Source organism: Eptesicus fuscus, chromosome 2, assembly GCF_027574615.1.
Source record: "Eptesicus fuscus isolate TK198812 chromosome 2, DD_ASM_mEF_20220401, whole genome shotgun sequence".
In the NCBI taxonomy this organism is placed as follows: domain Eukaryota; kingdom Metazoa; phylum Chordata; class Mammalia; order Chiroptera; family Vespertilionidae; genus Eptesicus; species Eptesicus fuscus.
Genome location: NC_072474.1, coordinates 26,284,501 through 26,310,312, shown reverse-complemented (window position 1 = coordinate 26,310,312; position 25,812 = coordinate 26,284,501). Strand labels below are relative to the sequence as shown.

General features: G+C 39.9%; 1 protein-coding gene across 2 annotated transcripts in view; it reads left to right on the top strand.

Annotated features, from left to right (window-relative positions):
* Nucleotides 1-25,812, top strand: part of OLAH (oleoyl-ACP hydrolase) — a 32,996-nt gene that overhangs the window by 271 nt on the left and 6,913 nt on the right. The window contains exons 1-6 of one of the 2 annotated variants that reach the window (XM_008148874.3): nucleotides 4-62; nucleotides 432-597; nucleotides 1,733-1,863; nucleotides 20,292-20,430; nucleotides 23,769-23,868; nucleotides 24,523-24,692. In XM_008148874.3, coding sequence (XP_008147096.3) covers nucleotides 488-597; nucleotides 1,733-1,863; nucleotides 20,292-20,430; nucleotides 23,769-23,868; nucleotides 24,523-24,692 — 650 coding nt within the window. In that variant the 5' untranslated portion in view covers nucleotides 4-62; nucleotides 432-487. Of the gene's footprint in view, nucleotides 1-3; nucleotides 63-431; nucleotides 598-1,732; nucleotides 1,864-20,291; nucleotides 20,431-23,768; nucleotides 23,869-24,522; nucleotides 24,693-25,812 lie in introns of those variants that run through there. The other variant, XM_054726044.1, reaches the window with a different exon arrangement.

The following is a 25,812-nucleotide window of genomic DNA, read 5'->3' as shown; positions in this document are numbered from 1 at the left end:
ATTCGCAGCCGAGGACTGAGACATGCTTCTTGGGATTTGAGGAGTCCCTGTGGCGTAAAGAGGTAAAAGCTTTTACAAATGGCAGACCTTTTGCTAATTATTTTTCTTGTCTTTTCTGAGTATTTGCTGCTCACAAAATTGGAAATCCGGCACAGTAGTGAAGTCTTTTTTGGACTTCCTATCTCTTCCTTAAGATTTTAGAGAAAATATAACTATTTAGGAAACCAAAACATTTATATTTTAAAAACAAACATCCCCTTCCTATGCCAGTTTTCTGGTAGGCACTATTTTCTGCTTGATTCCCCTGCAGGGTTGTTCAGTTGTTAAGAGTTTAGAAATATTGCACCTGTTCTCTCTGTATTAACTGGAGGCTCAGTTGTGCTTGGAGTACATCCGTTATGTTGCTTCTAACCCACTTCTTTTTTAAATAGGGGTTGAAACAGTAAACACAGTCAACAGATTTCAAAAGAAATCTGGTCATTCTTCTATGTGTACAAGAGGTACAGAATTTGCCATTGACCCGCAAGCTGCCAAGATCAGCAATTGGGCGCCATCTCCTCACAACATGGAGAAAGAAAACAAAGCTGGGGCAGCCAGGTACGCACTGGGTGCAGCCTGGTCCTTGCCCCACCCCAGGTGCTCCGACGCTCTGCCTCTGTAAGGCCACCTCGTTAGACTGAAAATGTCACTACCCACTCACTTGGTACAACGGTATTGAACTGGTAGTGATTTAAAGTGAACGTGTACATCCATGACTTGGCTGAAGCACTTGTGTGGATGAGGAGAGGTGAAGGTGAGGTGCGCTTTTCACGCCAAAGTGGAGAGGAAGTTCTTGTCCCGGACTCTCTAATCCAGTGGTTCTCAACCTTCCTGATGCCTGATGCCGCGGCCCTTTAACACAGTTCCTCATGTTGTGGTGACCCCCAACCATAACATTATTTTCGTGGCTACTTCATGACTGTCATTTTGCTACTGTTAATGAATCGTAATGTAAATATCTGTGTTTTCCGATGGTCTTAGGCTCTACAGCAGCGGTTCTCAACCTGTGGGTCGCGGCATTAGAAAGATTGAGAACCGCTAGCAGGGTCGCCTAAGACCATCGGAAAACACAGATATTTACATTACGATTCATTAACAGTAGCAAAATGACAGTCATGAAGTAGCCACGAAAATAATGTTATGGTTGGGGGTCACCACAACATGAGGAACTGTGTTAAAGGGCCGCGGCATCAGGAAGGTTGAGAACCACTGCTCTAATCCAAAGCTTCCCAAATGCGCTCTCCACTGCATGCCGCTTAGTGGCCTGCTTGTACATTGTTGCTGAGCATGTGGGAAAGGGTTAAGTCTGGACACTGAGATCACAGCTGCCCACAAACTGTTTAGATAAAACTATTCCCTAAATTGTGAAAAAGGCAATTTCTGAATTAACATTTTTATCATTTTAAATGTGCATATTAAATGTACATTTAAAATGATAAAATGTTAAATGTTATATAGAAATACTTGACTATTTTACCTCTGCTCTAAAAGTTTACATATTCAAGTTCTCAAGAACAAACCGTAAAATCTTTTTGCAGGGGGGGGGGGGGCGTTCTTATTGGAAAAATTGACACTTTATAGTTGAACATATTCTCCTTATAACTAATAATGATTTCCATTAAAACACACCTCGTTCCATTTGGGTGAATGAATTGATATGTGTAACGTTAACTATGTTTTTATGTCCCCCCAGGAATGAAAAGGCTGTGAGCTGCTTATACCGAAAGCCTAATGCAGTTTTTAGGCTGATTTGCTTTCCCTGGGCAGGAAGTGGCTCCCTTTATTTTGCCAAATGGGGCAAAAAGATGAATGACTTACTGGAAGGTATGTTAACTTTCAACACCATCTAGGCAATTTATAAGGTCAGATGACCACACACTTACAGGAATTTGAAGCACAGTAAAGATTTTCCATATTGGGAGATACATAATAATAAGTTATTCAAGATGACATTCTAATAACATAAATTTTATATTTCTATGTAAGAAATCCTGTTACCTTTATTTTGTTATTATTGGAGCTAGAAGTACTTTTTAGGAAATGGTATTCTAACCTTGCACTTGTTTTAATGTAATTATTGATATGGTAAAATGGAATCTACTATCTTACAATTGTTTTCAATTTGTTCTGAGTTATTCCACTTTCCCTGTTTTGTCCTTTTCTTTTGAATGAACATAATATTAAAAAACCATTTTTCTTAGTACTTCCTCTATTGCCTTATAAGCCATATTTCTCTTTTTAGTGGTTGTTATAGAATTTAAATATATATCTTTCACTTATCACTGTCTATCTTCAAAAAGCATTATTCTTGGTTAAACTTATTCCTAAGCATTTTATTGTTTTTGATGCTATTGTAAATGGAATTGTTTTCTTAATATCTTTTTTGGATGTACATTGTTGGTCTACAGAAATGCAACTGATTTGTATGTTAATTTTGTATCCTGCAACTTTACTAAATTTGTTGATTAGTTCTAACCATTTTTGGTGGCGTTTTCTTAGGGTTTTCTCTATATAAAGTCATGTCATCTGCAAACAAAAACTTTTTTACTTCTTTCTTTTATTTCTTTATTCTTCCTAATTGCTCTGGCTAGGACTCCAGTATTATGTTGAATAGAAGTCTTGAGAGCAGGCATTCTTGTCTTAATTCTGATCTTAAAGGAAGAGTTTTCAGCTTTTCACCATTGAGTTTTATGCTACTTGTGGCCTTGTCATATATGACCTTTGTTATGTTGAAGTACATTTCTTCTAGGTACATCTCATTTGTTGAGAGTCTTTATCATGAAAGGAAGTCACATTCTTTTTATTCACCTATTGAGGTGACCATATTGTCAGGGCCAGCCTGACGGTTGAACCGGGCTGAGGTAGGAAGGTGGGAATTAAGAAAAGAAAGAAAGACAGGAAAGTGGGATCGGGAGGACTCTGAGTCATTGACTGACTGCAGCAACTTTATTAACTGCGTAATGCTTTTTATACACAAAACACTGAATAGGAGGTCTGTCAAGAGGAATGTATTCTTTGTCCCTCTTAATCTCTAAGGGAGAGACAAAGCAGAAGGACAAATTCTCGGTACAGCAAATCAGGCAGATTCTCAGTACAGCAAATCTCAGTAAATAGTTACAGATTTCTTGTTAAGCCATGAAAGGTTGCTCTCATTCTACTGATAACCGCCATCCAAACAAGCCTGGGAAAACTGTGTGGGTAGGTGACCAAGCCTTGCTAGTCCCTTCGGGTGCAAGGACCGTGTCAGCTTACACCCGGTCTCCAACACCGTATGAACTTTATTCTTCATTCTGCGAATGTGATGTATGAAATTTACTGATTTGCATATGTGTAACTATCATGGCACTCCAGGGATAAACCCCCCTTGTTCTGGTGTATGATCCTTTTAACATGCTCTTTTATTTCATGTAACGTATAAGAACTTTAAAACTGCATGCTTCCATTTCCCCTCGTGTCCTTTTGCTATTGTTGTCATACATTTTATTTCTACAGTAAATTTTTATTATTTTTGCTTTGAATAGTTATAATTTTTAAATATTTAAATGAGAAAAACAGCTTTTATATTTGCCCACATTTCTATAATTTTTAGCATTTTCTTTCTGTATAGTCTGAATTTCTATCTAGAATAATTTTCCTTCAGCCTGAAAGAAATATTTTTGTAGTGCATGTTGGCTGGCAACAAATTTTCTAAGGAGACTGCAGTTTTCTGTATTTTTGCCTTGACTTCTGAAAGCTATATAATCCTATATAATAAAAGCCTAATATGCTAAGTGTCCAGTCGTTCAGTCGTCCATTCAACCAATCAAAGGGTAATATGCAAATGATATCCTAAGGCTGCTCATCCACTCCCTATGACGTACACTGACCACCAGGGGGCAGACAGTCGATTGGTCAACCAGTCACTATGACATGCACTGACCACCAGGGGTCAGACGCTCCAACCGATAGGTTAGTTTGCTGCTGGGATCCGGCTGATCAGGACTGAGTGAGATGGGCCAGACACGTTCTGGAGCCCTCCCGCGGTCCCTCCCTGGCTGGCCAACCCCTCACGTCTCTCCCCAGCCTTAATCAGGGTCCCTCAGCCTGGCCTGCGCTCTCTTGGAGGGGATGTTGGAGAGCCGGTTTTGGCCCAATCCTGCTCAATGCAGGAGCTGCCCCCTGATGGTCAGTGCACTCCCACAGGGAGAGTGCCGCTCAGCCAGAAGCCGGGCTCACGGCTGATGAGCGCAGCGGTGATGGCGAGAGCCTCTTCCACCTCCGTGGCAGTGCTAAGGATGTCCGACTGCCGGCTTACAACATCCCCTGAGGGCTCCAAGACTGCAAGAGGACACAGGCTGGGCTGAGGGACCACCCTGCAAGTGCACAAATTTCATGCACTGGGTCTCTAGTCTGGATATAAAATTCTAGGTTGGCATTTTTTCCTTTATTATTCTAAAAATGATCTAGTGTTGTTCTCTGACCTGGGTTGTTTTCTATGAGAAGTCAGCAATACTTATTATTTTTATATGCAATGGTCTTTTCTGTATTGATTTTAAAACTGTCTCTTTATTAATTTTTAAAAAAAGGTTATGATGTTCCTTGTTGAGTTTTTTTTTGGGGGGATCTGTGGATTTACAATTGTTATTAAATTTTGAAAATGTTCTAGCCATTGTATCTTTGAAAATTATTTTCTACATCTCTCCTTTCTCAATTTGTTGGATTCTGATTAAATATATGTTATACTACTTGATGCTATCCAACAGTACACTGGAGCACTTCATTTTTTTAATCCCAACCCACAGATATGTTTATTAATTTGACAGAAAGAGAAAAAGAGAGAGAGAGGCGGGGGGGGGGGGGATTGAGAGAAAGACAGGTAAGAGAGAAACATCAACTGCTTGCCTCCCAGACCCATCCCTAGCAGGGATTGAACCTGCAACCTAGGTATGTGCCCTGATCAAGAATCAAACCCTCAACCTTTTGGTGTACGGGATGATGCTCCAATCAACTGAGCCACCTATCCAGGGCGAACTCTGTTCATTTTTTGTTTTTTTGTTTTGTTTTGTTTTGTTTTTGAGTCTCATCTTCACTTTTATTTATTTATTTATTTGTTTGTTTATTTATTTATTTATTTTAAATCTAATAAATCTTTATTGTTCAGATTATTACAATTTTCCTCTTTTCCCCCCAATACCTCCCCTCCACTCGGTTCCCACCCCACCCTCTCCCCTTATCACCCCCCCCCATTATCCTCATCCATAGGTGTACGATTTTTGTCCAGTCTCTTCCCACACCCCCTACACTCCTTTCCCCCTGAGAATTGTCAGTCCACTCCCTTTCTATGTCCCTGATTCTATTATATTCACCAGTTTATTCTGTTCATTAGATTTTTAATTCACTTGATTTTTAGATTCACTTGATAGATATTTATTTGTTGTTCATAAGTTTTATCTTTACCTTTTTCTTCTTCTTCCTCTTCTTAAAGAATACCTTTCAGCATTTCATATAATACTGGTTTGGTGTTAATGAACTCCTTTAGCTTTTTCTTATTTGTGAAGCTCTTTATCTGCCCTTCAATTCTGAATGATAGCTTTGCTGGGTAGAGTAATCTTGGTTGTAGGTTCTTGCTATTCATCACTTTGAATAATACTTGCCATTCCCGTCTGGCCTGCATAGTTTCTGTTGAGAAATCCGCTGACAGTCGTATGGGTGCTCCCTTGTAGGTAATTAACTGTTTTTCTCTTGCTGCTTTTAATATTCTCTCTTTGTCTTTTGCTCTTGGCATTTTAATTATGATGTGTCTTGGTGTGATCTTCTTTGGATTCCTTTTGTTTGGGGTTCTGTGCGCTTCCTGGATTTGTAAGTCTATTTCTTTCACCAGGTGGGGGAAGTTTTCAGTCATTATTTCTTCAAATAGGTTTTCAGTATCTTGTTCTCTGTCTTCTTCTGGCATCCCCATAATTCTGATGTTGGTACGCTTGAAGTTGTCCCAGAGGCTCCTTACACTATCTTCATATTTTTGGATTCTTTTTTCTTTTTGCTTTTCCGGTTGGGTGTTTTTTGCTTCTTTGTATTTCAAATCTTTGACTTGATTCTTGCGGTCCTGTAGTCTGCTGTTAGGTCTCTGTATAATATTTTTTATTTCAGTCAGTGTATGTTTAATTTCTAGTCAGTCCTTTTTCATATCCTCAAGGGTCTCGTTAAATTTATTGGCCTTTTCTAGGAAATTCTTGAAAAACCTTATAACCATGATTTTGAACTCTATATCCAGTCATTTGCTTTCCCCATTTCTTTCATTTGTGATCTGTTTCTTTGTCTCCATATTTTTGCTGCTTCCCTGAGTTGGTAGAGTAGCTTTGTGTGCTAGGTTTCCTATATGGCCCAGTGGCTCAGCCTCCCCAGTTACCTGAGGTGGACACTCTTGGTACACCACTTTGTGGACTGTGTGTACAGCCTTGTTGTAGTTAAGTCTTGATTGTTGTTGGTATCACTGGGAGGAATTGACCTCCAGGCCAATTGGCTGTGAGGATCAGCTGTGTCTACGCTGGGAGAACTTCTGTGCTGGAGATACCCTTATGAGACAAGACTTAAAAAATTGCAAAAGCCTCTGTGCTCAGCTTGGATGGGGCAGAGTCTCAGGGCGGAGCAGACAGCCTTAGCTTCCTGTCAGCCCTGCCCTATGAGGCCCCTGGGTCTCAGTGTCCCTCAGTAATAGTTGCAAGCACCTCTGAGAGAAAGCCGCCCTTGAATTTCGCCCGCTGCCATACAGTCCAGTTTCTCCCCAAATGGGTCTGGGTTCCAAGATTCTTGCCCGGAACTGGAGTTCAGCACAGTCGGGAGCTTCCGTCTCCCTCCTGCTAGAGAAAGCTAGTGGCACACTCAGCAGTCAGTACTCTCTGCTCACGCTCACGTGCGTGCCTCCGGACCTCTGCCTTTCGCAGCTCCCCTGAGTCTCCGTGTGCTTTTCTCTTTTCCTGGCAGTCCAGATTCCCCCCGTATGAGTCTGGGTCCCCAGGGTCTTGCCCAGAACTGGGGTTCAGTGCAGTCTGGAGCTTCCGTCTCCCTCCCGCTTGGGGTAGCCAGCCAAGCTCTCAGCCCCCGTCCTCTCTGCGCACGCACGTCTCCATACCTCAGCCTTTTGCAGCTCCTCTGAGTCTTTGTGTGCTTTTCTTTTTCCTTTTAGTTGTAGAATTTCCACTTAGCCAGCTTTCCTGTGGTTCTGGATGATGTCCGTTTTGTCTTTTAGTTGCAGTTTTGAAATTGTTGTGCGATGCAGCAGTTTATGTGTTTACCTATGCCGTCATCTTGGTTTCTCTCTGTTCATTTTTTTAAGCCACTTTTCTCTGTGCTTCAGTTTGAATCTATTGTTCTGTCCTTCCCAAGATCTTTCTCGTTGGTGGGTTGTTAACTTGATTTTTTTCTCTCCCAGCATTGTGAAACTCAAACGTCATTCTTTTTTTTGAATAATTTTCTGTTTATATTTTCTTAATCTCTTAATATGCCTAATTTAAGAATAAACCAAATGCTTTAAGGGAGAAAGCACTGTACTTGTCTCTCTGAGATCATGGGCTTTTAAATTCTAGCTGCTTCTACAGCCACTGTATTTCAATTTTTGTCTCTCTAGCTCAGTAGGAATGCAGAAAGCTCTGCTGGTATCTTGGTCTCTTAGAGGTAGCCCTCAGCCTGGAGTACAGAACTCTTGACCTGTGCCGAATAATTGACATATTTCCATAATGGAAAAGAGGCTGGAAGAATCTCAGTTCACTTTTCTAGCATTCTCTTCTCTCCAGGCAAGTCCCGATGGCCTCAGCAGCTTACAGATGCTTTCAAACAGTGCGTGTGTGCATGTATTTGTGTGTGTGTAATTCTGTTTTCCATTTGTTCAATCAGAGTGTTGGTCTAATGTGAGCTACTTCTGAATAACCAAAAGTGAAAAGATGGTTATATAAAGTAATATAACAAACCATAGTGTACCAACTACCTGCCTTTCAATATTACCTTCTTTTTAATCCTCACCTGAGGATGTGTTTATTGATTTTAGAGAGGAAGTGAGAGAGAAACAACAGTTGGTTGCCTCCTGTGCACACCCAAACCAGGGATTGAACCTGCAACCTTCTTGATGTACGAGTCAATCCTCTAACCAACTGAGCCACCTAGCCAGAGCTCAATATTACCATTTCAGCATATTTGCTTCAAATTCTTTTGCTCCTGATTAAATAAGGTCTCTATTTAATTTTTATTTTAAATACAATTAATTATTTTTTATGTTTTCTCCATTTACTTTTTTCCAATTATAATTGACATCCAATATTATTTTATATTAGTGACAGGTGCACAGCATAATGGTTAGGCAATTATATCCTTTAGGAAGTGCTCCCCCTGGTAATTCTAGGACCCACCTGGCATCATATGTAGTTATTACAGTGTTACTGACTATATTCCCTATGGTGAACGTTACATCCCTGTGACTATTTTATGAATACCAATTTTGTACTTTTAATAAGTACAATTTTAAGAAATGGTTTTAGATTTACAGAAAAGTTGCAAATGCAGTACAGAGTTCTCATGTACCCTCACCCAGCTTCCTCTCTCATTCACATGCTGTATTCCTATGGTGCATTTGTCACAACTAAAGAACCAACATCGGCACTTGTTGGAAGGAAGTCTAACTAAACTCCACAGCTGATTCACATTTCACTACTATTTCCCCACTGTCCTTTTTCTGTCCACTTAGGACACCACATTATTCAATCATCCTATCTCCTTCGCCTTCTCTTGTGTTTGGCAGTTTCTCAGACTTTCCTGTTTTTGATGCCTTGACAATTTTGAGTAGTACAGATCAGGTATTTTGTAGCACATGTCTCCATTTGGATTTTTTTCTGATGTTTTTCTCATGGTTAGACTGAGATTATGGGTTTGGGGGAAGGAAGGCCACAGAGGTGAAGTACCATCCTCATGATGTTATGACAGTGTAGGTACTATTAACCCGATTTATCACAGATGATGAAAAGTTTGATCATCTGGCTCAAGTTACATTTGCTAGGTTTCTCCACTGTTAGGTTACTTTTTCCTTCCTCCATCTTCTGCTGTTTGGAAGCAAGTCACTCAAGGGATAAGGAGTTAAGCTCCATCATTCTGAGGATGGAGTACCAACATAAATTATTTGGAGTTATATTTCAGATATTTTTAGGAAAAATTCTTATGTATACTTTCTACTCCCATTCCTTTTTTTCCCCAGTTAGATTATTTGTATAATATAAGGTATTTCTTTGCTTACATGTTGCAGGTTAAATGTGTCCAAAGCCACATTTACTAGCTCTTAGAAGCTAGGAAGTCTTATAAAATTGCATATTGACTTTTAGGTTTAGTAATTATAATTTTCTCAATTGTAAAGGGAGATGTTTGGACTGAGCTCATTTCCTAACCTTTTTCCAACTCTAATATTCTCCATTTTTCAAGAGCCAATGGCCTTCCTGTTTGATTTATTTGAAAGTCAGCTCTAGAAATTTCACCTACAGTGATATTTCCCAAAGTATGTGAACATGTATGAACAGGGCTCTTGACTATATAGTTTTTAGTGACAAAACAAATAACCTATAACTTCCCTCAAGAAGCCCTAGGAAAACATCAACATCCATGAATAGAAAATTAGTTAAATGATAGAACATAGCTACTACTGGATATGCTGCCACTAAAAAAAGAAATAAAGAAAGAAATAAAAAAGTGAGTAAAGCCTGCATGTGTCAATATGGATAATAGTTTGTTGTATATAGTAATTGATGAAAAAAAGCTAGTTGCAGAACAGTGTTATGGTATGATCCCATTTGTGTAAATCTCTAAAAATATATACACACACACACATATACACTGATTAATACAATGGAAGCATACCCAAAGAAAGGTATGGACGCTACATGAAAACATGGCAGAACACACAAAACTGATAACAATGGTTTCCTTTGAGGTGATGAGGTAGGATTGAGGAAGTGGAAACATTTTGCCTTGTAGTTAATGCATTTTTATATTTGTGGGGGGGTTTTCTTGTTATATACCTGCTTTACTTGGAAATGGAAACATTATTTTCTATGCTTCCACTCTGAAGAGGTAAGGAAGGGAGAGTTTTCTCCAGGTCCCAGCATTAGGCAGGGCTGTTTGAAAGTATTTTGGAAAATGTAAGCCATTTTATAAATGGGAACCATTACTGCTGTTTGCAAAGAGGCTGTCCTTGGTGAGAGCCTGCCCACCAGTGCACACGGTCACACAGGCACTCCCGGAAGATTCTTTTTCTCGTGTCACTTTTACACCAGTCCCTACATCCATTTTCATGCATAAGAAAGGTTTTTCTAGAGTTCTTCTCATGGTTTTTTTTTTTTTTTCCAGTCATTTCATATTTGGGTATAATTGTTATAGCTATTTCAGAAAAAGAATTTGAATACTTTCCTTCTTTTTCTAAGCTCTGGAGAATTTAAGTAGCATTGATATTATGTCCTGTGAACATTTAGAAGAATTTCCCTAAGACAGTCATTTAGGCCTAGTGGTTTTTTTTACATGAATACATCAACAACTGCTTCTATTTCTTCTATAAAAATTATCTGTTTAAATTTCCTATTTTTACTTGGATCAATTTTGGTAAATTGAATTTTTAAAGATACACAAATTACATGTAAATTTCCAAATTAATTGCATAGAGAACTGCCAAAAGTCTCTGTGATTTTCAAAAGTTTCCTTGAGTTTGAGTTGTTTCCTCTTATTGTATGTATTTTCATGTTCTCTTTTTTTCTTCATTAAATTGTTACAATGATTTTCCTAAGGAAAAAATACTGAATTGGAGCTAATTAATATTTTAGGAGAGTAGTGAAAGGAGAAAATAAAAATAAAATAACCTTGTTAGAATAAATTCAGATGGGTGATCTGAAGATTTTACAGTTCACTGCCAATCATGGACTATTACTACTTACGAAGAAAAAAAGTCCTCACATAATAAAGAGTGCCCCTTTATTTATACGAGCTTGACTGAGTGTTTCAGTTATGTCTAAGAGACTGGCATGAGAGCCCAGGGGGAATGGAAGAACTGGAAGTTTTAATTTTGATATGGTCACCTCTTGAACCTTTCATAAGTGACAGCAGGAGTCTCATTCTCTTCAAAGTACATTGATGGTTTGGACCAGTGGACCATCTCATAGTCAAATAAATCTGTAGTGGGGGAAAAGGCTGCTCCTTTAAACCAATTTTTCAGTAGTTCATATGTAAAAAATGTATCAAGAATAACACCTCAAACTTAGCCATGGCCACTGCTCCCCTTGGATAATAAAACATTACAACTGAATAACATTTACGTTTCCATGTACTCCCTGCCCAACTGTATTCACTCTCCCTTTCTGACCTCCTCAAATACCTAAAGATACAGGATTATTTCACCTATTTCTAACTTTATATAATTGTGTCATACTGTAAACATTCCTCTGATACTTGCTGTTTTCTCCTAAATTTATTTTTTAGATTTATCATTGACTTCTTTTTTCTTGTTTAAAGTATTACATATAGTAGTACATATATCTGCTTTTTTCCCCCCATTTACCTTCCCCCAGCCTCCCCGACCCCCTGTCGCATGCCCTCATCCCCCCGCACCCAGTGTCTTGTGTCCATTGGTTGTGCTTATATGCATGCATACAAGTCCTTTGGTTAATCTCTTTCCCTCCCTCCCCAACATTCCCCAGTCTTCCCAATTTAATTTGACAGTCTGTTCGATGCTTCTCTGCCTCTGTATCTATCTTTTTGTTCATCAGGTTATAATGTTCTTTATTTTCCATAAATGAGCGAGATCATGTGATATTTTTCTTTCATTGCCTGGCTTATTTCACTTAACATAATGCTCTCCAGATCCATCCATGATGCTGCAAATGGTAAGAATTCCTTCTTTTTTATAACAGCATAGTATTCCAATGTATAGATGTACCATAGTTTTCTGATCCAGTCATCTGCTGATGGGCATTTAGGTTGTTTCCAAATCTTAGCTATGGTGAATTGTGCTGCTATGAACAAAGGGGTGCATATATCCTTTCTGATTCGTGTTTTTAGTTTCTTGGGATATATTCCTAGAAGTGGGATTACTGGGTCAGATGGGAGTTCCATTTTTAGTTTTTTGAGGAAACTCCATACTGTTCTCCACAGTGGCTGCACCAGTCTGCATTCCCACCAGCAGTGCACGAGGGTTCCTTTTTCTCCACATCCTCACCAGCACTTGTCGTTTGTTGATTTGTTGATGATTGCCATTCTGACAGGTGTGAGATGGTACCACATTGTCATTTTGATTTGCATCTCTCGGATAATTAGTGACGTTGAGCATGTTTTCATATGTCTCTTAGGCTTCCTTCTGTCTTCTTTAGAAAAGTTTCTATTTAGGTTTGTTGCCCATTTTTTAATTGCGTTATCTTCCTTTTATTAAGTTGTATGAGTTCCCTGTAAATGTTGGAGATTAAACCTTTATTGGTGATAACATTTGCGAATATGTTCTTTCATACAGTGGGCTTTCTTGTTGTTTTGTTGATGGTTTCTTTTGCTGTGCAAAAGCTTTTTATTTTGATGTAGTCCCATTTGTTTATTTTCTCTTTAGCTGCCAATGCCCTAGGAGCAGTAACTGTGAAGAAATTGCTTCAGCATATGTCTGAGATTTTGCTGCCTGTGGATTCCTCTAGTATTTTTATGGTTTCCCATCTTATGTTTAAGTCCTTTATCTATTTTGAGTTTATTTTTGTGTATGGTGTAAGTTGGTGGTCTAGTTTCATTTTTTTGCATGTATCTGTCCAATTTCCCCAACACCATGTATTGAAGAGATAGTCTTGACTCCATTGTATGTTCATGCCTCCTTTGTCAAATAGTAATTGAACATAGTGGCTTGGGTCGATGTCTGGATTCTCTGTTCTGTTCCACTGGTCTATATGTCTGTTCTTGTGCCAGTACCAGGCTGTTTTGAGAACAGTGGCTTTGTAATACAGCTTGAAATCTGGTATTGAGATCCCACCTACTTTGTTCTTCTTTCTCAGGATTGCTGTGGCTATTCGGGGTCTTTTTTTATTCCAGATGAATTTTTGGAGAGTTCTTTCTAGGTCTGTGAAATATGCCATTGGTATTTTAATGGGGAGTGCATTGAATCTATAGATTGCTTTGGGTAGTATGGACATTTTAATGATGTTGATTCTACCAATCCATGAACATGGTATGTTCTTCCATCTGTTTATGTCTTCCTCTATCTCTTTTTTCAGTGTCCTGTAGTTTTCCACGTATAGGTCTTTTACCTCCTTAGTTAAGTTTATTCCTAGGTATCTTAATTTTTTTGGTGCGATGGTAAATGGGATTGCTTTTTTAGTCTCTCTTTCTGTAAGTTCACTATTGGTGTACAAAAATGCCATAGATATTTTGGCGTTAATTTTGTGTCCTGCTACATTGCTGAATTCATTTATTAAGTCTAATAGTTTTTTGATGGAGTCTTTAGGGTTTTTTATGTACAGTATCATGTCATCTGAAAATAAGGACAGTATTACTTCTTCTTTTCCAATTTGGATACCTTTTATTTTTTCTTCTTATCTAATCTCAATGGCTAATATTTCCAGTACTATGTTGAACAGGAATGGTGAGAGTGAGCATTCCTGTCTTGTTCCTGTTCTTAGGGGAAATGGTTTTAGTTTTTGCCCATTGAGTATGATGTTGGCTTTGGGTTTGTCATATATGGCTTTTATTATTTTGAGGTATGATCCTTCTATTCCCACCTTGCTGAGAGTTTTTATTAAGAAAGGGTGTTGGGCCCTAACCAGATTGGCTCAGTGGATGGAGCATCGGTCTGCGGACTGAAAGGTCTCAGGTTCGATTCCGGTCAAGGGCATGTACCTTGATTGCGGGCACATCCCCAGTAGGAGGTGTGCAGGAGGCAGCTGATTGATGTTTCTCTCTCATGTATGTTTCTAACTCTCTATTCCTCTCCCTTCCTCTCTGTAAAAAATCAATAAAATATATTTTAAAAAAAAGAAAGGGTGTTGGATTTTGTCAAATGCTTTTCCTGCATCAATTGATATGACTATGTGGTTTTTATCTCTCAATTTGTTTATGTGATGTATCACGTTTATTGATTTGTGGATATTGTACCATCCTTGCATCCCTGGGATAAATCCTACTTGGTCATTGTGTATGATCTTCCTGATGTACTGCTGGATCCGAGTTGCTAGAATTTTGTTGAGGATTTTGGCATCTATGTTCATGAGGGATATTGGCCTGTAATTCTCTTTCATTGTGGTCTTTATTTGGTTTTGGTATTAGGGTGATGCTGGCTTCATGGAATGAGCTTGGAAGTGTTCCTTCCTCTTGAATTTTTTGGAATAGTCTGAGGAGGATAGGTTTTAGTTCTTCCTTGAATGTTTGGTAAAACTCCCCTGTGAAGCCATTTGGCCCCAGGCTTTTGTTTGCTGGAAGCTTTTTGATTACTGCTTCAATTTCTTCCATAGCTATTGGCCTATTGAGATTTTTAGAGTCTTTCTGATTGAGTTTTGGAAGGTTGTATTTTTCTAGGAATATGTCCATTTCCTCCAGGTTGTCCAGTTTGTTGGAATAGAATTGTTCATAGTATTTTTAACAATCCTTTGTATTTCTGTGGGGTCTGTTGTTATTTCTCCTCTTTCATTTCTGATTTTGTGTATATGGGTTCTCTCTCTTTGCTTCTTAGTGAGCCTGGCTAGAGGTTCATCAATTTTTTTTTATCCTTTTAAAGAACCAGCTCTTGGTTTTGTTGATCTTTTGTTTTTGTTGTTGTTTTTGTTTTTGTTTTTGTTTTTTTGTCTCTATGCCATTTATCTCCACTCTGATCTTTATTATTTCCTCCCTTCTGCTTATACCGGGCTTTTCTTGTTGATCTCTTTCTAACTCTTTGAATTGTAGGGTTAGGTAATTTATTTCCATTGTTTCTTGTTTTTTTGCAGTAGGCTTGTAGAGCTATGAACTTCCTTCTCAGGACTGCTTTCACTGTGTGCCATAGATTTGGGATTGTTGTGCTTTCATTGTTGTTTGTTTCCATGATTTTTTTAATTTCTTCTTTGATCTCTCTGGTAACTCATTCATTGTTTAATAGCATGCTATTTAGTCTCCATGTGTTTGATTTTTTTGGATTGTTTTTATTGTAGTTGATTTCCAGTTTTATGCCATTGTGATCTGAGAAGATGCTTGATATGATTTCTATCTTCTTGAATTTGAAGAGACTTTGCCTGTGACCCAATATATGGTCTATCTTTGAAAATGACCCATGTGCACTTGAGAAGAATGTATATTCTGTGGCTTTGGGGTGAAATGTTCTGAAGATGTCAATTAATTCCATCTGGTCTAGTGAGTCATTTAGGATTGATGTTTCCTTGCTGATTTTTTGTTTAGAGGATTTGTCCAATGGTGATAGTGGGGTATTAAAGTCCCCTACTATGATTATATTGCTGTCAATCTCTCCCTTGATATCCTCTAGGAGTTATTTTTATGTATTTGGGTGCTCCTGTATTGGGTGCGTATATGTTTACCAGAGTTATTTATTCTTGTTGGATTTAAAAAGAATGAATAGGGAAAATCTAAAGCAGGAATAGGGTAAGAGAAACAGGACAACAAAAGGGGAAAAGTGAGAAAGAGAGTGTTGGCATGAAGGTAAAGTTGAGATAGAGTAAAATGATGCTAAAGAAAGATGAAAATACAATGTAGAACACTGATCCCAAAGTAAAATAAAGAGAAAATAAAATGACACTTTTTTAAAAAAGGTAAAATAGTAGTAGTAATAATACTGATTGAAAATAAAAATGTAATAGTTAAAAAGGTAAAACAAGTGAGGAAAAAAGAAAAAAAATTAGTTTCTTAAGTAAAAGATGAAAAAAATAAAAATAAAAATAAAAATGTGCAGTAGTGAAGGTCATTCACTTCCTCTACTATTCTTTTTGGCACGCCTGTTTCTTAGTCAGGACAGTATTCAAGTTCCCTGCGTTCCACTGCTCCTCAGTGTTGTAGGCCACAGTCATGATTTTCAAGCAGGCAGTACATCTTTATTTCTTATACTCCTTTGTGTTTACACAAGAGTCGATTTGTGATTCAACCCCTGGGTGGCAGTATTTCTGGATTGACCTCTGGGTCTATAGGTCCTCTCTAGCTAGTGTTTAGATTTTGTTTTCCCGGGCGCACTTAATACCAATTTGGGGGAAAGGGCTGCCCCAGAGCTGGTTCTCTGATCCTTATTCCCTGCTCTGATCCCCAGGTTCCAGAAAAACAACTTTCCCCTGCAGTCTCTTAGAGTGTCCCCAATTGGGTGATCCTATGTATTGGGCTTAGTAATCAAAAGCAAGGATTTAAACAGAAAGAGAGAGAGAGAGAGAGAGAGAGAGAGAGAGAGAGAGAGAGAGAGAAAGCCAGAGTAAGTGCACGAACTTCGGCACTGCACGCAAGTCTGTGCAGTCTTTTTTCCCCTTGGGTCTAAGCAGCAGGCACACTCTTAAAATTTTTAGGCTGTCCTTTTGCGCCTAGTTCAGCTATGGGTTGCTTTTTAGAGTTCCCTTCTGTTAGCAGCCCTGTGGACCCCTTTCCATATTCGCGGATCACGCCAGCCCCAATGGCCTTGGACTTTTCTGGGGGGAGACTTCCCCAGGTCCTCCAGCTCCTGCATTATGTGTTTCTCTCTCCTGCCTGGACCACAGACCTCACCTTATCCCAGGCAAAATCTGACCTTTCCGTGAGGGGGTGTAGAGCTCCTCTGAATCTGCATGCTCGTGCCACTTGGGAACCGGTGTTCCCAGGTTCGCAGCTGTTCGCTGGGTGCCGTAGTTGTAGATTCCCCGGGCTTTTCAGGCGTCCGACAACATCCACTTTCCCCTTCAAGATGGCGCGGTCTCCGTGTCCCAGCCGGTTGCTCAGGGAGGGATCCCAGCAGCAGTGGGGGCTGCCCGGTCAGGGGAACCCCGTCTGGCGGTCCCCCTCAGCCTCCTGGAGTATAGCTGTCCCTCAACTCACCAACAAACACTCCCCGTGCGACCACACACTCTCCCTTTGTTCTCTCACTCACACACTATCTTGCAGTCTGCCTCCCGTCGTTAGCCATCTTCTGGATGTCTTCATTGACTTTTAACTATTGTATATTATTCCATTGTTTGACTATAACACAATTTATGTATGTATCCTTCTCTTTATAGACATTAAGGTCATTTTATTGATTTTATGTTATAATAATGCTTCTATGAGCAGTCTTTTATATATCTTCTTGCATACATGTGTAAAAAAGTCTGCATCTAGGAATGGAATTTCTGGGTGTTAACGTATGAATGTCTTCAACTATATGAAATATTGCCAAATAGTTCTCCAAAGGAATTGCAGCTACTTACACTGCCAAAGAAGTATATAAAAAGAAAATTTTTATTGCTCTATATCCTTGACAATACTCTTAATGCTAAATTTTACAATTTTTTTGTAAATCTGTGCATGAAATTACTCTGATTTTATTTTTTTCCAGTTTTACTGAGATATAAGTAATATTTAACATTATATAACATTTTAGGTGAACAACATTATGGTTGTATATATAAATACATCAACATGATTACCACAAAAAGTTAACATCTATTGCCTCACATAGTTACAATTTTTTTCCTCTTCTTTTTTTCTCAATTTTTAAGAGCTACACTCTAAGCAACTTTCAGATATATAGTATAGCACTGATAACTATAGTTACCATGCTGTACATTGCATAGTGACTATAGTTAACTATAATAATCAAAGCAGAATGCTATTGGCATAAAATTAGACACATAAACCAATGGAACAGAATCAAGAGCTCAGAAATAAACCCATGCATATCTGGTCAACTAATATCTGACAAGGGAGACAGGAATATTCAATGGAGAAAAGACAGTCTCTTCAATAAATGGTGCTGGGAAAATGGGATATTCACATCCAAAAAAATCAAACAAGACCCTTATCTTATACTCACAAAAATTAACTCAAAATGAATTAAAAACTTAAATGTAAGAACTGAAATCATGAAACTCCTGGAAGAAAAGAGAAAAAGCTCCTTGGCATTGGTCTTAGTGATGATTATTTTTATATGATACCTAAAGCACAAGTAACAAAAACAAAATAAACAAGTGGGACTACATCAAACTAAAAAGCTTTTTCACAACAAGTGAAACCATCAACAAAATGAATGTGACAAATATTTGCAAACCACATATTTGATAAGAGTTTATATCCAAACTATATAAGGAACTCATACAACTAAATAACAACAACAACAACAACAACAACAACAACAACAAACAAATCCAATTGAAAAATAGGCAAAGGACCTGAATAGACATTTTCTAAAGAAGACATACAGATGGCCAACAGGTACATGAAAAGATGTTCAACATCACTAAACATCAGGGAGATACAAATTAAAACCACAATGAGATATCACCTCACACCTGTTAGAATGGCCATCATCAAAAAGAAATAACAAGTGTTGATGAAGGTGGGACAAAAGGAAACCTTTTTGCAGTATTGGTGGGATTATAAATTGGTGTAGTAACTATGGAAAACAGTATGGAGGTTACTTCAAAATTAAAACTATAACTACCATATATGATCCAACAAGCCCACTTCTGGGTATATATCCACAGGAAACGAAATGGTGACCTCAAAGAGAGGTGCACTCCAGTGTTTACTGCGACAACATGGATGGATCTTGAGAGCATTATGCTAAGTGAAATAAGTCAAAGACAAATACCATTATGATCTCACTCATATGTGGAGTCTAATGAACCGAATAAACTGATGATCAAAAATAGACCCAGAGTCAAAGAAGCATAAACACATTGTTGAACCTCAGAGGAAAGGCAGGGGAGGGTGGGTGGGAAGAGATCAACCAATGAACTTGTATGCATATATGCATAACCTGTGGACACAGACAATGGGGTGGTGGGGGCCTGGGGGTGGTTAGAGGGATGGGAGCGGGCTGGAAGAGGTTAATGGGAGCAAAAGGAGGATCTACTAGTATGTAATATTCCCAACAATAAAGATTAAAAAATAAATAAATAAAAGTCATACTCCAGTGCCACCGAGTTATTTTTTCAGCTTCATTTTCACCAGATTACCAAGATAATATCAATTTAAACTTCAAATTTGCATAAATGCAAGGCTTCGGTTAAAAAAATATATAAGGGCACTTTTCCCATTCAGAGCCAAGGTAAACACAGAAAGTTATTATCACCCTTTGGCATTAGGAAGATTTTTTTTTCTCTAGTCTACTTTTCACTGAGAGTTTAGAACTTAAGAGTCCCTGGCTTTATGTCAAGGGCTCTGTTATAGGTCACCCTTGAAACCTGATAGTTTATTTTCCTGATGTAGGCAATAGGCGGCAGTGAGCATGTATGCTCACTACTTTTACTATGAGCTAACCTATTATATGGATGCTTCATTTAGTATTTCTAGATATTTTGTAGTTGGAGAGTGTTTTTCAGATAGTCTGCTATATCTTATGCTACTGCTTTTTCTCAGCAAATCCTAAATCTTTTATATCACTGGATTTGACATTATTCATTTCTTTGAAATTATTCATGTCATCCTATCTAATAGAGAGGGGATATGCTAATTGACCCTCATGTTGTCGCAAAGATGGCGGCACCCACAGCCATAAAGGAGGGAATATACTAATTGACTGCCCCACCCTCAAAGATGGTGGTGCCCACAGCCAATAAGGAGGGAATATGCTAATTGACTGCCCTGCCCTCGAAGATGGCGGTGCCCACAGCCAATAAGGAAGAAGTATGCTAATTGACTGCCACATCCTCAAAGATGGCGGTGCCCACAGCCACAAGATGGCAGTGCCCAGTACCCTCAGCCCTGCCGGGGTAGCAGGCACGGAGCAAGGCTGGGTCCACCCCCAGGCAGGCCCGGCCACTCAGCGCGCCTGCCTCCAGAGTCCCCCAGTCCCCTCAAGCCCCCAGCTGTCCAGGGCCACCTGAGGCTCAGGTAACCAGGGCTGACCGAGGCTTACACTGCCGGCAGGCAGCAGCAGAGGTGTAATGGGACGTCACCTTTCCCTGGTCGCCGGGTCACCTCCCACCCCTGAGAGCTCCTGGACTGTGAGAGGAGGCAGGCCGGGCTGAGGGACCCCTCCTCCTGTGCATGAATTTTCATGCACCAGGCCTCTAGTGTTAACTTAAGCTCCTTTACATCATCACAGTATCTCACTCACTTTCTGTATGCATTCACTTGTGTTTTCCGATCTCCAGTGCACTCCATAAGGCTTGCTGGGAGAGAAAGCAGATTTGAAGAGCCTTTTGCCAGTGACATCTACCAGATAGTTGATGAAATTGTTTGTGTTCTGCTGCCAGTCCTCCAGGATAAACCATTTGCATTTTTTGGCCATAGGTATTTAAAATCTGTTTTAAAAGCCATTTCCTCAATCACAAATCCTTGGCAAATGTTGTTCTTTGTGTCTTGTGAGATGCATACCTTTTGTATTGGTTACACTGCTTCATTGCTGCTTAAAGGAGTGAGTGATTAAATATGGCTATAGCTGTTCTCAGACAAGAAAGTTAGACTGGAAGGAACTGTGCAATAGGGGCCATAAAGATATAAATGCCAGGTTGTGTGATGAATTGTGAAAATCCTGGGCTCCTGGCATCTTCTCGGTAGAAAATAGTCCTAGAATGTTGAATAATTATGACCAGTCACAACTCTTACAATTGGCTATTTGTATAGTAATTATATCTTTAGGAAAATAATAATAATAATAATAATAATAATAATAATAATAATAATAAATCAGGACTTGTAAAATCAAGATTATAGCAGTAACTTACATTGCACTTATTTTTAATTTTAACAATTATATAAATAGTATGTGCTAGATGTATAATTTTAAGGTTATAATGTGAAACCTGCAGTTTTGACTGCCTCTTAGTCAGTTTGACCTGGGAGAAATTCCTATGGTTTTTCAATTAGTTTCCTTCTCTGTAAAGCTGGAAAAATAATAGTTTCTTCTTATGAGGATTAAATGAATAATGATCATAAATTATTTGGTATGTGATAAAGACTCACTAAATTTTGGCTACCACGTTATATAATATTTATAGATATGGTCAGGCAAAAAATAAAAAGTGTCATCCTAGAAAGTATTTTAAAATTTTGATGTGGTTCCATAGTATGTTACTTATATGGTCCTGCTTTGTATCTCTTCCTGACCTTCTTTCACTTACTATTGTTGTGAAGGTCACATGGTTTCATGACCTGTTTTATCATTTTATCAATCTCCTTTTGTGGACATAGTTACTTTTATCTTTTGCTGTTAGCCAAAGAACATATATGCATGGCCCATGGACACAGACGAGAGTGTGGTGATGCGGGGGAAGGGGGAGAAGGGCGGGAGCTGGGTAGAGGTGGGTGAAGGCGGAGAAGGGGGACATCTATAATGGTGTCAACAATAAATACAATTTTTTAAAATAAAAAGCAATGTCTCTAAAATTTTTTCAATGAACATTTTTGTAGAAAAATTTGCATATATCCCATAAGTTTCTTAATATAAATTTCAGAATTTCAGTTAAATGATATGCCCATTGTTAGAGCTCTTAATATACATTTCCAAATTACCTGCAATTTATGCTTCATCAGCAATGAACATGGGACTGAGTTTTCCTTTTCCTTCCCTAAGATATTTACCAAAGTAATCTCTGGCAGTATTGTTTACAAAACATCCTATCTAATAATAGACAAATATGCAAGTTGACCATACCTCCAACACACCCACAAGCCACGCCCACCATCCAATCAGAGCAAGTATGCAAATTAACCCAAACCATGATGGCTACAGCCACAGAGAGCAAGGTTTCCTAGGTAACAGAGGAAGCCAAGCTTTCTGCCTGCCCTTGCCAGGCCTAAGCCTCCACTCAAGCTACAAAGTTTCAATTACAGAAAGTAAACAAATGGCGGCAGAATGGAGCTTGAGAGAGCAGGCCAGGGTTGCCGCCGGCAACAGGGGAATCAAAGCTTTCCGCACACCCTGGCCGGGCCCACCCGCTTAAGGCAACACAGTTTCAATTATAACCCCAACAAAAATGGCTACCAGCCTTGGAGGGAGCCCCAGGCTTGGCTCCGCTCCAGGCTACAAAGTTTCAATTGTAGAAGGAAAATAAATTCCAGATACCAGGGCCTCCGCTTGCGTTGCCAAGGGGCGTGGCCCGCCTGCAAACCACCACAGGCCCCTCGCTCAGGCTTCCCCACACCCCAAGGGAACCCCCACCTGATCCGGGATGCCCTTCAGGGCAAACCAGCTGGCCCCCACCCCTGTACCAGGCCTCTATCCTATCTAATAAAAGAGTACTATGCAGATTGATCATCACTGCAACACACAATATAGCTGTCCCCATGTGGTCAAAGATCCTGCCCCCATGTGGACACAAGATGGCCACCACAAGATGGCCAGCAAGAGAGGGCAGTTGGGAGGCACCCGGCCTGCAAGGGAGGGCAGTTGAGAAGGACCAGGCCTGCAAAGGAGGGCAGTTGAGAAGGACCAGGCCTGCAAAGGAGGGCAGTTGGAGGTGATCAACCCTGCAGGAGAGGGCAGTTAGGGGTGACCAGGCCGGCAGAGGAGGGAAGTTGGGGGCAAACAGGCTGGCAAGGGAGTGGTTAGGGGGTGATCAGGCTGGCAGGCAGAAGCGGTTAGGGGCAATCAGGAAGGCAGGCAGGCAAGCAGTTGGGAGCCAGCAGTCCTGGATTGTGAGAGGGATGTCCGACAGCCCGTTTAGGCCCGATCCCAGGGATTGGGCCTAAATGGGCAGTCGGACATCCCTTGAGGGGTCCCAGATTGGAGAGGGTACAGGCTGGGCTGAGGGACAACCCCCCTCCGTGCACGAATTTCGTGCACCGGCCCTCTCGTATTTACATAATGTGTACAGTAGCTCGCAAATTTTTTGGTCCCAACACTGTTTTAATACTTTTAAAAAACATTGAGGCTCTCAGAGAGCTTTTGCTTATGTGTGATATTATGTCAATATTTACTATATTAGAAATTAAAACTAAGAAATTTAAATATACATATGTTAAAATAATATTAATAAACCCATTGCATGTTGTCATAAATATATTTTTAAGTAAAAGACTGTATTTCCTCTCAAAATTAGTGAGAGGCAAGGCATTGTTTTACACTTTTGCAAATCTGTTTATTGTCTGGCTGAATAGAAGGCAGCTGGATTCTCATTTCTGCTCTGCATTCAAACTGTTGCAATATCCCAAGTCACATAGCCTCAGGAAAACTCAACTATGCCCTCAGGAGACAATGAGAGTAGGAATATAACATTTTGGCATTGTCATGAAAATAGCTTTAACCTCATAGACCACGTGAAAAGATCTCAGGAATTCCCAGGGGAAACCAGGCCATACTTTGAGAACTGCTGATACATACTATCAAAGGCCTAGTGATAGAGAGCTGAAGGGACAAAAGGAAACTGAAATAAATTTCAAGGCATTGTTGGAAGTAAGTGCTAAATTTTAGCCTGAACTATCTAGGATGTCTTAAAACACTTTTGATGCTGATATAAGTTGTTGAAAGTATACCCTCCATAAACACTTTTATTATTTAAGTAACTTATACTTTTCTTTGCATATGTCATGATCATTGCTGTTTTACGATCCTTGTCTTTATATACTTTCAGTGGATTACCATGACTTTGTTGAACAGTTATTATCATGTTTTTCTTTCCCAAATTTAGTATGGGGGCCTACATTGCTTTTATGACTGCACTACACCTAAAAGAAAAACATAAGCTAGAACCGATGCATTTATTTGTGTCAAGTGCAACGCCTCTCCATGTAAGTAATTTCATTTTCCTTAGGGTGAGTGGTGAGGAGGGAAATGAGGGGGGAAGGAATCACGATGCTATTTCCGTATATGGTGAATTCTGGTCCGGCATGGAGATGATGGTGAGACCCTACTGGCTCATGAAAACACCCTCAAATTTCTTCCAGTATCATTTCCCCTTTTCTCTGAAATGTCCTTTAACCATTTCCTGGTCAGTCCCTGGTATCTCTAAGCCATGATTGACCCAAAGTGCTTGTTCTTTCATTCTGGGTCAGGTGGGAACTTAATCAACTTTCAGCTAAGGACCTGGATCAGAGCCAGGAAGGAATACGTGAAATCGCCAAAGGGGAAAGTGACCTCGACTTTTCCTACCACCCTGGCTCTTCAAGTCAGTGCTGCTGTGCTGCTCACACCCCGGCCCGGCTCTCGCTTCCCCCTGGGAAGGAAGGCCCCATGGCCCACGCAGCGGCGTCATGACACTGAGTCCTAGTGGAGGGGAACTTTCTTCTCCCTGCTTTTTTCAAAAAAGAGGTCAGCCCGAAACCTGTAGATAAAGAAGTCCACTTCTGACCCTGACTTGTTGGCATTTCCCTGGAGAGGGAGCTTTCAGTTTATGAACGAGTATGTTTTATGAAATGGTAGACTTACGTTGTTCATGTTTCAAGTCAAAGGCCAGGTATCGCGTTCCTGAAGATGAAGAATTGTCAGAAGAGCACATTCGCTCTTTCATTTTGAATTTGGGAGGCACTCCCACGGATTTCATTAATGACAAGGAAATTTCTCAACAACATCTGTCCAGACTGATGGCAGATGCACGCATTCTTCGCAATATCACGTAAGTAACTGAGACACATGCTTTTAAAAAAAAATAAATAATTATCTGTAGAAAAATACAGGTTGGCAGTTCCCTGAGACTGCTTATTCAGGAAGATAATATCCTAAGAGTTTGATTTTATTTCCTTTGAAGCCACTGTGATATTTTTAATGGCTTAGAATGGAGCGTGGGCACAGAAATGATATAAATGAAAGATAAATAGAGCATATCTTTGTTTTAAATGTGTGTGTGGTTCAACATACATGTTTTATCATATAACATGTATGTGTCGAATAAACCAACACCAAGGCACCCCCATCTTCTCCAAGGGCCAGAGCAGAGCCCTCCTTTCTGAGTTGTGTGGAGGTGAACCGGGGAGGAAGGCGTGGTTGGCTTTTAGTGAATTCTGTTCCCGAACTCGTTTAACCCCATGGCATCTGACCATTGCTTGGGATGTATGTATTGAGGCTGGCTCTCCTGGAGGCCTGGAGACCTAACATTCTGTAAAGCCTCCCCAATCATCTAAACCTGCCCCTCGCTCTAACTTCCCCATCGCAGTGAGTAGGGGCCAGCCTTCGGCCCTTAGTCACCGTTAGATTCTGTCACGCATCCCTCCAATTTTGCCTGGGTTTTGTCTCCTCCACGTAGGTCCCTAGAAGGCAGATGCTTGGGCCCCTGTTTCTTTTATTTCCCCCACAAAGGCTAGAACTAGGCATAGGGCCGCCACGGCAGTGTTTGTGGCTAGAAGTTTATACAAATATCTTCAAAAAGTGGAACGACCTGAAGCGCCTTGAGAACAGACAATCCCACTCACCTATGACACATCCCTCTGTGCACTGCCATCTCCAATCTAGCACTAAGTTCACCAGCTGCCCCCTGGTGACCGAAGTCTATTCCTCTTGCCATTTCTGTCCCAACCATCTTTGCCCAAGTGTGAGTCTCACAGGGATAAGCTGTCTGTGCCGCTGGCTGAGCACAAAGGAACCAGTCTGACATCACGTCCTTCCCTGCCCCCAAATAGAAAAGTAATCCAAGTCACGGTGCACATTCAATGAAATGCTGTAGGCAAAAGCTGGTTTAATCATTAAGCCTCGCACAATGGTTAAACATGCTGTCTGTCCAGTCTGCCTCCCAAGATCAA